The sequence below is a fragment of the Lichtheimia ornata genome (genome assembly GCF_029851405.1).
Source record: "Lichtheimia ornata isolate CBS 291.66 chromosome Unknown scaffold00044, whole genome shotgun sequence".
NCBI lineage: Eukaryota > Fungi > Mucoromycota > Mucoromycetes > Mucorales > Lichtheimiaceae > Lichtheimia > Lichtheimia ornata.
In genome coordinates, this window is record NW_026695364.1 from 257,960 (window position 1) to 270,471 (window position 12,512).

Genomic DNA, 12,512 nt, shown 5'->3' on the forward strand with positions numbered 1-12,512 from the left:
AAAGGCCCTTTCTGTTATGTTGGGGTTGGAAGGTGTCTTTCTTAGTCAAGTGTGCCCTCTCGGGTTATGTTGTGGTACAGTAGTGCCATTGTTCCTCCTCTTAAATCATTGACCCAACTACATTTGACAACCACCATGTATCTCATGCAAGACGACATGATTTCATTGTTCCTTAACATGTGCAATTGTTGTTTTGGCAATGTCACCTTTCAGCTATCCCCAAACTCCCACCACGATCCACATCAACCCCGTCTTCTGCATGCATTTCATATCCCCCCCCAACGCAAAAAAAAAGTCTCACTATGGATGCATTGTAGTAGATGGATGTAGGGTCCAAACGGGCTTAGCGTGGTACCTGTATCACCCAAAACAGCAACGACATGTTCACACAATCACCACAGCAAAACTTTCATTGGCCATAGTAGCATAGACATCTTTTAATTTGAGAGAGATGATATATTGTACGTGCGTGTAGAGGTGGTAATTGTGACAAGTGGCCACGCCAGATGTAGCCGTGTGTATATAAAGATGGCTGATACAATAAAATTGAACAAAGTGAAGAGGAGAATAGTCGTTGTCTGAAATGGAATCATGCATAGCGCTCTCTTGTGGAACGGACACCTTTTCTTACCTTGACACCAATGAGCACACGATCCATCCGCTGGAATCCAGTTACTGGAAGCAATCGTTAGCCATCACGAAGGACGATCGTGCACACAGCTCCATGCTACACCAATTCAAGACTGACATTGACGAACCGATCAGCAGCATCTTGGCCTTCGCGATCCAACATCCCTTGACACACCAACGACCTGCCACGACAAAGAACATGATGATCCAACTACCCATGGTTTGTGTCTGAAGGCGTTTATCTTCAAGCGGCAGCATACTGAATAGGATGATAGCATCAAGGTGTCTATTGGAAGGGGTGACGTGGAACAACAGCAGAGCAACAGGCACCTTTTTTTCTCATTTTGCATAACAAGGACATGCTTCTTTCATTGCGACCTACAAGTCATTCTCCAAGGTACATTGATCCATCACGTGAAGGCTTCAATAACAACATGCGGCTAATGATGGATGATGCTGATAGCTATGAATCCCCATGATCCCATCCATCTCCAATACTGTTGATACGACCATCGACTTTTTGTCACTCATTGGATCCAACAAAACACAACATTCGACATTTACATTGCAACCTTGACTTGAAGCCATTCGCTGTATACAATCCGAATCCAGCTAGTAGAGCAACAACATTATCCCAAAGTGACAGCTCTTACGACCTTTTTTCTCCTGGCATCATATCATATCCTACGTCTTGAACATTTATTGGCTATATGCAATGAGCGGATGGCGATCTTGTACCCGTGGCATTGAAAACAACCGAGAAACAATGGGGTCCATACGTCATTGCGCGAGGAAGCGGTAGTCATTATTGTGCAACCTGGTAAATTGATTGGCAAGGTTCCGCCACCGTTTCCGTGGAAGCACTTTATCCGCTGGGCACTCTTTTCTTTCCCCACCACACCACCACCTCCACCTTTACCCCGCAAACTCCTGCTATATAAGCGATCTTTATCTCTTTTCTCTTTTTCTCTTTATCTTTATTATCATTATACAAACACACACATGCATCGTTCAGTCAACAAGGCCAAGGGAAACATTTCTTCTGTATTTGCTCATTTGGGAGCATCCAAGCAAAAACTGGAGCCGCGTTTTCAAGAGCTCAAGCACCAAATAGCCCCTGCCAATCCCGAAGTATTACGCCGTGCCTTTGATCGTCTCTTGGAAAGCTTTGAAAAAGAAAATGCCGAGATTCGTCGTCGTGGTGCTGATGTGATTCCTCAAGTTTCCTTTGAAGATATCAAGGCGAATGGAGGCCGTATGCCATCCAAGCTGATTCCAGAGATCCAAAAGCGGGGTGCTGTTGTGGTCCGAAATGTAGTGGATCGTGCTGTTGCAGCCGAGTACAAGGCCTCTATTCAAGAATACATTCAACGCCATCGCGAACACCTGACCGGATTCCCGGAAGATAATCCCCAAGTGTGGGAATTGTATTGGACCAAGGCACAAACAAAGGCACGTGGTCATCCCCACTTTAACACCACCGCCATTGCTCTGAATCACTTGTGGCACACCAACGGCAACAAGAATGTCCCCATTGATTTCACCAAGAATATCACCTACTGCGACCGGCTACGTATTCGAGAACCCAGCGATGGCCAATTCCAACTCCAAGGTCATCTTGATGGTGGATCATTGGAACGTAAGTTATGACAAAAACAAGGATCATGGAATGAAAAAAACTAATGTGATTTTAATCAAGGTTGGGAGGATCCTGAATACAGAGCTTGCTATACAAAGATTCTCGAGGGTAAATGGGAGGTAAAGTATCATCATCAATTGGGAAGAGCACGTGCTCAATGGGTGTGCTACATCATGTAGGAATACGACCCATTTGATGTGACCCATCGTGTTGAAGCCAATATGGATTTATATGATTCGCCCGGTGGTTGTTCCATGTTCCGCAATTTCCAAGGCTGGCTTGCTATTTCAGACATCACTCGTGATGGTGGTCATTTACGCGTTTCTCCCTTGATCAAAGAACCCACTGCCTACTTTATGATGAAGCCACTCCTTGCCGAGAATCTTGATACAAGGTACGTCTATCATTGCATGGCATTTTCTTTGTCATCCATACTCAACGTCGCGTTTTTTAGTGACTTTATGGGAGCATGGCCAGGTCGAGGTCAAGATATCACTCCTCACGATCATCCTCATATCGTTGATAGCATGATTACAATGCCTGATGTGGAATGTGGTGATGCTGTCTTTTGGTAAGTAACATGGAGACATGGTGGATCCCATTTGAAAACTCACACTTGTAAATTGTTGTCAGGCACTGTGATCAGGTCCACGCTGTTGAACCCATGAATCAAATGAAGACCGATTCTTCTGTACTCTATATTCCATCCACCCCATTGTGTCCTCGCAGCTCTGAATACTTGCGTCGACAACGTGCAGCATTTGAAAGTGGCCGGTAAGCTATTATAGAGACGCCAAGGATTACAAGAAATTCATACAATGTTGTATTGTAGCACACCCCCTGATTTCCCTGCCAACGACAGTGAGGAGCACTTTACCGATAGAGCTACTCCAGACACGTTGAACGAAGCTGAAAAACAAGGCATGGGTCTCCTTCCTTTTGCAGAGGATGAAGCTGGATTGACTGCTGGTCAGCTACGTGCCATTCGTGAACACAATCGCATTATTTCTTCTTGAATAAAAAAAACATCATCATCATCATGTAACAATGGATCATTCTATCACCGAACATGTCCTACTGCTGAGCAATGACACATGGAAGCCGCTGTTACTACGTTGCACAATCGGACCTACATATACACCTGATCCCAAAGGGCATTAAGGTGAGAGAGCAATTTCTCATCGACTAAGCACTTGTTCTTTTTTCTTTCACATTTATTATGGCAGCTCCATCAGGCATAGGATTCCCAGTAGCAATCTTTATTGTTGTCCTTGTCATCTTTTTTGGAATTGTTGCATTGGGCATTATCAAACGAAAACTCAAAAAAGACGAACAAAGAAGGGAGGAGCAGCAGATACGTGCAGCTGCTGCCCGTAGAAGGGAGAATGCTAGAAATATTGCAGCAGCCGTTCAAAGGGTCACAAGGTCACCACCCGCTTACGAGCCTCCCACGACAACAACAACTGCAACAACTACAACAGCACCAGCACCAGCACCAGCGAATGGAGAATCATCATCCACCGATAATGATCACCTATCAATAACGATACCACCACCTGCATACAAAGATCACACACAAGATAGACGCGTCCCAGTGTAGCAGCTGGATACTCATTATAGAAGAACCATCAAACTCCCATTTTGTATAATAACACTACTACTATCATCTTTTGTACACATTATTACATCATGTTTTATGCTGATGCTGAGCATCAAGCTCTTTAAAGTTTGCTTGATTTCTTAATACCCCATGATTGGAATGCTACAGTATAAGGACTATTATTGTCATCACCGTCATTTTTCAGAAATGTATATTGAATAGGCATGCTCATCATTGACGGGCCATGCCTGCATATCACTATTAGTTCTGCAAGCATCCACCATGGCTATTGTGTTTAAAACCCAATATCGATTCCTCTTTCTCCCTCTTAACATCATCCTACAGTATTCTTTATTAATGAAAAACAAGATGCTGCTAATAATGTATCTTTAGGGGTGAGGGATCATCAAAATAGGATGTAGTAAAGTACATCTTTTGTTCCCATGACAACCAAGCACGCACATGGCAACTGCTTTCTGTGGGTGGAGACGTATTACTGGGGATTGGGGAACATTGTCAAATTAGGCTCTGTATGTGTGTGTTGTGTTGTGTGAATGATCGGCTGTTGATTGATGAGCACCGACCACATGGCGCAGCAGCAGCATTAACAACAGGTACCACCCACAACCGATGGTTTGTCATAATAGGCAATTCGACATGGTACATCAAGTCTGTGCACTGATTAATAATAGTAAACGAGCGTATTTTTGGGAACACCTCCGCAGCCGGGTGCGCGCCACCACCACCCCACCCCAACAAAAACGATTCATGCAAAATGATGTGACAAATTGTCAATGTCGTATCACCATGCTTGCGGTGGTGGAGTCAACATGGTAAAAAGGAAAGTCTACAAACATGGCCGGAACCAATCTGAGTGATGGAAAATGATCACGTAATTGTATTTTTATGCATGTTAAAAGCACGTCATGTACACAATGAACGGACTGGGTGATTGTTTGGGTAATAAAACAAAAGGGGATATGTGGTGTGCGGAGCATAAGCGTAAAAGGGGAAAGAAGGGATGATGATGGTGGATTGTTTATTGAGGAGGAGGGTGTTGGTGTCTATGATCTTTTCAAGGATATATACAACATGGAGAAGAAGAATGATGGTAATGATAATGATGTATGTATGTATGCATGTATGGAATACTGTTGCTGTTCAAAGAGACATTCTTGGGTATGGATGATGGATCGTGCAAGTAGAAGTTGTAGCACAATGGATGTTTCCATCGTCATGTTCTTGTGCTCCTGCTGCGGAGGTAGAGTTTAACAATGGCCATGATGATTGTTGCTCAGCTGCTGCTGCTGCATCACCCATGTTGCTTTTGTCACGATAGACATCGTTCAAAGCCTGAAGTAGAACAGCGTTTTGCCGACGTAAATGTTCTAGAGCTTGGCGCATGTTTTTGTTTTCTTGGCTGCGTTTAGCCCGATACTTTGCAGAAGCTATCTTGTTGCGTCTTCGGCGTTCTTCAAGCGTACTATCTCTTGGATCTGGAGAAGGAGAACGACTACCACCACTACTACTACTTGAGGAGTGTTGCATGAAAAGAGTCTTGTCAAGAGGAGGGAGTAGCAATTCATCATCTTCATAATGATGAGAGGATGTTGTTGTTGTGGTGGACGATGGAGAAACCATGGGAGGCAAAAGAGGAGGAGGTGGTGTAGTAAGAGAATCTTGCTGCTGCATAAAAGTGGATGAGGCATGATGATCTGAGGATGGTTCCAAAAGAGAAGAAATGGACATGATGGGATGATGATTGTTGGTGGTGGTATCAGGAGCAGAAGATGCTAATGATGATGATAGCATTGTTGTTGTTGTTGTATGTACAATTGTATAAAGTAGAAAAATGACGAGGGAGCTGTCAAAAGAAAGGCAGATGACACCTTTTATATACGATAGTGAGTTGCCACGTGCCTGTGCCAAGATTCTTGGATGAGAGGCCAAGGTTAGGTTGGCATCATAAGCGCCACATTGGTCATCCGCGGATCCAAGGAGGGGAGGCTGGAAGGGGAGCAATTGCTTTATCCAGCATTTCACGCGCGGAGGGGGGAAGCCACGCCACGGAATGTTACACGAAAATGATAAAGTGGGATGCTTTGTATTTGCGCAGCTATTGGATACCCTACTCACTCACTCGCTCTTCTCTTATACACTCTCTCTCTTTTCGAAATGCTTTCTCGTGTCCTTCATTACACAGCTGATGCCATTCTTATTTCCACTGCACTCGCAGGTATCAAGCGTAGCACGGGTCTCACGTAAGCTTCTTGCCATTCCCAATGGGACCGACACAATTGCACCATCCTGAACTCAACCTCCTCCTCCTCCTCTTCCTCATTTAGCCCGGCAGTGAACAAGATTGAACACGAAGATGTACGAAGCTATGCACAAAAGTATCTCAACATGGGCGAATGGATTATGGATAACAGCATTGTGTTTATGAGCAACTCGTCCTATTTTGTTCGTAACAACGGCAACAACAATGACCATTGATTTTCGATTCCCTATACTTTTTTACACCTGACACCACATGTTGCTTATGCACCGGCTCATCACCGAACCTTATTCTTTTTTCCCACCCTCCATCACAATTTTATGCATGTACAAGAATTTGTCCGGTTCTTTTTAATTACAATAGTGGGTAGCAAGAGTAGTAGCAGGGTATTTACAAGTTAATAGAAAAAAAAAGGTGTCGTCGTTGACAATGAAGATGTGAAGATGAAGATGATGATGATGAATCATGGAGCAAAACAATTGGCTATGCCGCTGTGTGTGTGACTTAGGGAAATGGAGGGAAGGATGATTCTTGATCAGTTGTGCTGTTGGCAGTTGAATCATAGGACCATGGAGAATAAGTGTCGTCGTCTTGCAAGGAGACCCTTTCGTAGGGTGGAATGATGATATGTGCAGGCTTGTTTCTTCGATTGAGAGGAGGTGTGCATCGAGTAGGTACAATCAGGACTTGAGTATGAAATTCGTTTTCTTTACGCAACATGTGTTCTGGATAAATGATGATGGGTTCACTGGATGGCTCCAAAGTAGAGCCAGCGAATCGAGGAATAGTAAAAGGCATTGACATGGTGGATGTATGTATGTATGTGATTGAGAAAGAGGATGTAGGGAAGAAAGGTGGAAAAAACGGAACACGTTTTATAGGACACATGCATTAGTGCTGCTGGCTGTCTTTTTGACTCTCATATGAACTCATAACTGGTGCACCGACAGCATGAAACCAAGGCACCCCACTTTGGCTTTTTCTCTTTTCCTTTTTAGAAATCGCATGTTCCAGCTGGCCAATCAATGACGCTCCTCTCCGCTTTGTTCCTAGCGATCTTACATCACCTTATCCTTGGGCACCTTGTTTCTAAGCATGGGTATTAAGAAAGCACGCGTTTTCGGTATAGGATTCGCCAATCATGCACTGACAGCTCCCTAACTCGGGAATTTGCAAATTTTCTTGCCAACGATGGCCGGCTCAGGGTCCCCTATTGCCTGGTGACTCCGGCATGAATTTCAGCTGCTTGATCGGCCAAATTCGGGTCCTTTCCATTATGCTTGAACCCGGCATGCTCCGATACAATCCCGCCGGAAAAGACATGAAAGAAACTTTTTTTTGCAATTCATATATGTACAAAGTATCAAAGAGAGAAGGAAATGGGAGACATGTGAAACTAGTCGGTTTTGGTATAATACTAAAGAGATTCAGCGTATGCATGTGTGTGTGTGTGTTGGTGGGTGTGTAAAGGTGTGTGTGAGATCGGAATCAAAGTGTGGGTTGGTTGATATTATTATTGTCTCTCTCTCTCTATCGTTCCATTGGCTCTCGCTCCACCATAGGAGAATTGCATCCATCAGAGGAAGGAGAAGGGTATGCTGTTACTGTCGTTGTCGTACTACAAGAGGAAAAAAATCCCATGTCAGATCCGCATCACCGCCCCCGCCCATTGTTGTAGTCATCATTACTACTACTACTACAATAATGCACATTCCCTTGCTCTCTTTACACACATACCTTGTTGGATAATAATTACATGGAGATGGTGTACTACCCATAGCAATCATTGCAGCTGCTGCAGAATCACGACGCCTTCGTTGATGGTCATCCTCATCATCTTCATAAGAGCTGATGGATGATGTACGTTTTGATAGAGCAGAAGAAAAGTCATTGTGTGTGGAAGCAGCAGCAGCAGCAGCATTATGCTGACAACGTGCAGCCAACTGTGATTGGACCCACATTAGATCGAGCTCCTTGGCTTTTAACCTTGCCTCCGCCGTATGTCGTTTATCTTCTTCAATTTTGCATCGAAGAATCAACTTGAGCATCTCAGGCTCAGTGTCGTATTCAGCAAGCACTTGTTGTAGATCCATGCAAACGTGTTGTAGCTGTTGTGTAGATTGATGCTGCCGCCTGTTCTTAAGCAATGGGTTGTTGTTGTGTCGATTGGTAAAAGACAAAGGATAATGATGTTGTGTTTCGGATGAGAATGACATGCCTTTTTAAATGAATACAAAAGACAAAGGGAAGAAGAGTAAAAAAAAGAGTAGGATGGGAAAACACGTATATTTCGGATGGAAAACGGGAAGCTTATAAGTGAAGATCGGGGTCGGGTGGTTTGGTTTGTCTCATCATTTTCCAGCCTTCCAGCAGTAGTGCTTGTTGATATCCCTTACAAGTGGTGGGATGTTCAAGAAGCTCAAGTACCCACCCCTTGGGAAGGTCATTTCTTTGATTAGAATCACCCTCAAGATGAAATGATAAGTGGGATGGGCAAGCATTCGAATCATTGAGGCAAAAAGCGACACCGCCATTTGGTCATCCGTATTTTACCACGGTTAGCAAAAGGGATATATAACAAGCTTTGTGGGTGTGTGTTGATGTGATTCATTTGGCATGTTTCCCGATTTGCAGTATCTTCGGTTCAAAACGGCAAGACCCGATTTTTTCAGACATTTACCAGAATGTCCCTGAAAGTGGTTTCTTTTCCCTCTCCTCTTCTCCCATTTCCAGAAGCCTTGGAATCCAGCCGATCCCGTGATAGGTATTATCATCATTGTCTGGTAATGAAAATTTTCATTGCCATGGTTACATGAAGCTATTGGGGATAATGAAGCATCTATCGTATAGGGGGATCATCCATGTGTGTTGGTTGATGCGCGGTATTTGCCATAGTGAAGAGAAAAAGTAGGCTCACGGGCCAACTAACCAGCTGGGCTGGAAACCAAATGTGAGCACGCAGCCACCTTATCGGTTCACGTTTATCCATCGTTGATTAGAGATTACACATCATCACTCACTGATAGCGTTCTTATGGCGGATTCCGACATGCAAACCGGGTCCTTTATTACGTACGTGCTTGGATCGGGATGATACGTCTCATTTAATGCTCGTCGTCATGGGGCCCATTTATCGTTTCTTCCCCCACCAAGGCCATGGATACTATAATTATAGTTGCAATAAAAAGACATACGATGATACCTGTATGTGTGGATATCCCCAACCCAAAACCTTTATTCATGTTCAGTATGCATCTATGTGTGTGTATGTGTATGTGTGTGTAGTGTAGTGTATAGGGTGTGCGGACCAGTAGTAAACGGTAGCAGCCAGCCAGCAGCCAGCATCAGCAGAGCTGAAAATTCGATGGGAGTGCTGTGCCCTTTGGTCTTGTGGTGTTGCTCCTACCACAACGCGTGTGTGCCCCAATGTCAATCGACAATTTCAAAACCAACATTTATGAATACCTCGAAACGCTACCAGCCTTCACGTTCCTGAGATTGTTCCAAAAGCCTGCGACATGTTTGGCCATCTTTCGGTAACGATGCGTGGAGCGATCTGCTCCCCCCCCATTGACGATCTTGGGCAATAACACCAATGCTTCGATAGATTGCTTCCGAGCATGGGACGACAGATTGTAATGTCTTTTCTCTATGTGGAGACTGATATCATGGTTGAGGATGTGAATAACTGGGTCAATAAAGATGGACAAAGGTATGCAGCTCACGTCAATACACATACATACATACAATGACTGATGATGATGATGATGATGATGATCCTGCGTCTATTTGACACGTGCCCCTCCATCATTAGAAAGCTATCTGAAGCTCTACACAAGCTGTCTCGATTACGGATATTGGAACGCAAAGAGAATACACTCGTAATGAATGATACGTTTCGACAAGAATTCAAATGTGCACTCACTGGAGGGTACGATCATCACCAAATGAATGGATGGATGGTATGGTATCTCATATTGGGTATATGTATGTAGAGGCACGCAACAATCATTTGGTCTTCCTTGTTCGACACCTGATAAGCATCCTGTGGATATTGGGTTCTTGGATCAATACGCAGCACAACAATGGGAATCGATTCTACATTACATGGTCGGCACTGAGCTCACAAAAAAACCAAGCCGTGGTGTACTGAATCTATTAGAACGAAGTCAATTGATGCAACCAAGGTAGGATGTTCCTGCCATTGCATGATGATACATGTAATGACGAGTGGTGTATAGTGCTATGGATCCGACCCTATTACAAATCACCAACAAGGGCTTTCAATTTCTCTTGCAAGATGTGAATACCCAAGTGTGGGCCTTTTTATTACAGTACTTGAACATGGCAGAGGTATGAGTTGGGATACAGGTATACCAATGTAAGAGGTCTTACAATGGGATAGGTGTTGCAAATGGATCTTGTTGAAGTCTTGAATTTTCTCTTTCAGTTGGGATCCCTTGAATTGGGCGAGGTAAGTAATGCATGTATTCATGGTTTCCGATTTATATACTTATTCTATTTTAGAACTATTCTGTCGACACGCTTACACCCACCCAACAACAAATGCTTGAAGATTTGCGTGATTATGGGATTGTATACCAGCGAAAGCGAGGATCACGTCGATATTATCCAACGCGACTTGCAACAACTTTGACATCTGGCAATGCTGCTCTTGCTGTTGCGGCCATGAAAAGAGGAGGCAAGGTTGAAGATGATGATGAGAGTGATCAAGGCTTTGTCATTTTGGAAACCAATTATAGAGTCTATGCATACACAGGTATGGGATCCAAAACGTGCAACAACACGAAGACGACGACGACGACTGATGTCATTATCTGCCAGAATCTCCTTTACAAATCGCTGTACTTAATCTATTTGTGCAACTCCAATCACGGTTTCAAAACATGGTTGCTGGTGTCATTACGCGTGACAGTGTACGGAATGCATTGATAAAAGGCATCACAGCTGATCAGGTAAAACCCCGAGATAAAGTATCCAAGGCTGCATAGGATTGACACCTTTCTACATTAGATCATTTCCTATTTGCAAACGCATGCACATCCACAGATGCGAAAAAAGGTAATACAAAGGATGGGGGTGGTGGTTGCGCATTCACGACTCTCTCTAACACGTTTTGGAAAATAGAAACCAATTTTGCCTTTGACGGTTGTGGATCAAGTACGGCTTTGGGAAATGGAGAGATCTCGACTCAAAGCGATGCCAGGTAATAAAAGATGGATGATAATGGGGATGCACATGGCTAATGATTGTATGTGTATTTATAGCCTATCTCTATCACGAATTCAACCACCCAGCCGATTTCGAAGCCGCCGTCAAGCATGCCCAGGATCTTGATGTGCTACTCTGGTCAAACCCAAAGAAACGATCCATGGTCATCACGCAATCGTATGTATTACAAAGACAAAGGATCAATGATCATGCATGTCCTAATGAACGCATCTATTCTCTTTATTATAGGGGTCACGATTCGGTCAAGGGCTTTGTTAAACGCAGGCTGCAAAGCAAATCACAATAAGATCAGGCCAAAGGATATAACAAGAAGCCATGATAATACCACGTTCTATAGTTTGACATCCCTAGCTATATATTACACACGCACACAACACACGACACAATTTGTAAATACAAGCGAGTTCTTTGCATGCAATTGAGAATAAGATAATCTGAACTTACTTTGGGCTCCTTATCACCTTAATTCTGCATATGGGAGATTAGCATGCGGAATGACGTTTCGAGATATATAGCAAGGGAACAAGCATTCTGTAATCGAGGATTATCATCATCATCATCCTATGTACATTTCCCAATACAATGTATCCACTCATCGTGATAGATCATGTATATGACTTTTTACGACCATTGAGTGCTGAGCATATTGTTGACAGGCTTCATGTATGTTTTGTAATTAATCCAATGTCGATCACCGGAGCTATCAAAATGAAGAAAAAGGAGAAAGAGCTTAAGGTAGCTCTCGCTCTATAATACAATTGTGGACATCGCTACTGTACTATAATAGTCAAGGTCGTATATACGCTGTATTGCAATTCAAGCAGTCTTGTGACACCTCCACTCCCCCCTTCAACCCACCTTTACCCTGCTCGCAAGTCAAGGGAGAAATCGAGGCGCCTTTTTTTTAAACAAGAACACACGATCGATTTCCCCGAGTTGTATGGGTGTGTGTGTGGCACCATGCCATTAAGCAAGAAACACTTGACGTTTACTATTTGTATTCTTGAATGTCCATGTAAAATCAGCTTGTTGACGTTAAACTGATATAGGCGATGATCCCGTGGGGGTGGGGGGTTTTAGAGAGAGGGTAATGTGCGTGTGTGTGTGTCTCAA

At 43.7% G+C, this 12,512-nt stretch overlaps 6 protein-coding genes across 6 annotated transcripts; 3 read left to right on the forward strand and 3 right to left on the reverse strand.

The window, feature by feature from the left end:
* Nucleotides 1-1,632: 1,632 nt before the first annotated feature.
* On the forward strand, nt 1,633-3,285 carry O0I10_008419 (uncharacterized protein; the record flags this gene model as incomplete). Its single annotated transcript, XM_058488422.1, has 6 exons — nt 1,633-2,269; nt 2,330-2,388; nt 2,449-2,663; nt 2,724-2,840; nt 2,903-3,043; nt 3,102-3,285. 6 exons carry the CDS (start codon nt 1,633-1,635, stop codon nt 3,283-3,285), a joined length of 1,353 nt encoding a protein of 450 aa, XP_058340892.1.
* A 1,745-nt stretch (nt 3,286-5,030) lies between these two features.
* O0I10_008420 (uncharacterized protein) lies at nt 5,031-5,681 on the reverse strand (the record flags this gene model as incomplete). The annotated part of the gene is made up of 1 exon (XM_058488423.1): nt 5,031-5,681. The coding sequence occupies one exon, from the start codon at nt 5,679-5,681 to the stop codon at nt 5,031-5,033; it is 651 nt and encodes a 216-aa protein (XP_058340893.1).
* Nucleotides 5,682-6,044: 363 nt separating this feature from the next.
* Nucleotides 6,045-6,365, forward strand: O0I10_008421 (uncharacterized protein; the record flags this gene model as incomplete). The annotated part of the gene is made up of 2 exons (XM_058488424.1): nt 6,045-6,130; nt 6,215-6,365. 2 exons carry the CDS (start codon nt 6,045-6,047, stop codon nt 6,363-6,365), a joined length of 237 nt encoding a protein of 78 aa, XP_058340894.1.
* Nucleotides 6,366-6,651: 286 nt separating this feature from the next.
* On the reverse strand, nt 6,652-6,951 carry O0I10_008422 (uncharacterized protein; the record flags this gene model as incomplete). Its single annotated transcript, XM_058488425.1, has 1 exon — nt 6,652-6,951. The coding sequence occupies one exon, from the start codon at nt 6,949-6,951 to the stop codon at nt 6,652-6,654; it is 300 nt and encodes a 99-aa protein (XP_058340895.1).
* Nucleotides 6,952-7,677: 726 nt separating this feature from the next.
* O0I10_008423 (uncharacterized protein) lies at nt 7,678-8,363 on the reverse strand (the record flags this gene model as incomplete). Its single annotated transcript, XM_058488426.1, has 2 exons — nt 7,678-7,765; nt 7,885-8,363. 2 exons carry the CDS (start codon nt 8,361-8,363, stop codon nt 7,678-7,680), a joined length of 567 nt encoding a protein of 188 aa, XP_058340896.1.
* A 1,209-nt stretch (nt 8,364-9,572) lies between these two features.
* O0I10_008424 (uncharacterized protein) lies at nt 9,573-11,685 on the forward strand (the record flags this gene model as incomplete). The annotated part of the gene is made up of 12 exons (XM_058488427.1): nt 9,573-9,682; nt 9,754-9,858; nt 9,961-10,077; nt 10,142-10,333; nt 10,388-10,499; nt 10,552-10,620; nt 10,674-10,926; nt 10,992-11,122; nt 11,181-11,228; nt 11,295-11,373; nt 11,435-11,555; nt 11,628-11,685. 12 exons carry the CDS (start codon nt 9,573-9,575, stop codon nt 11,683-11,685), a joined length of 1,395 nt encoding a protein of 464 aa, XP_058340897.1.
* Between the last annotated feature and the right edge of the window lie 827 nt (nt 11,686-12,512).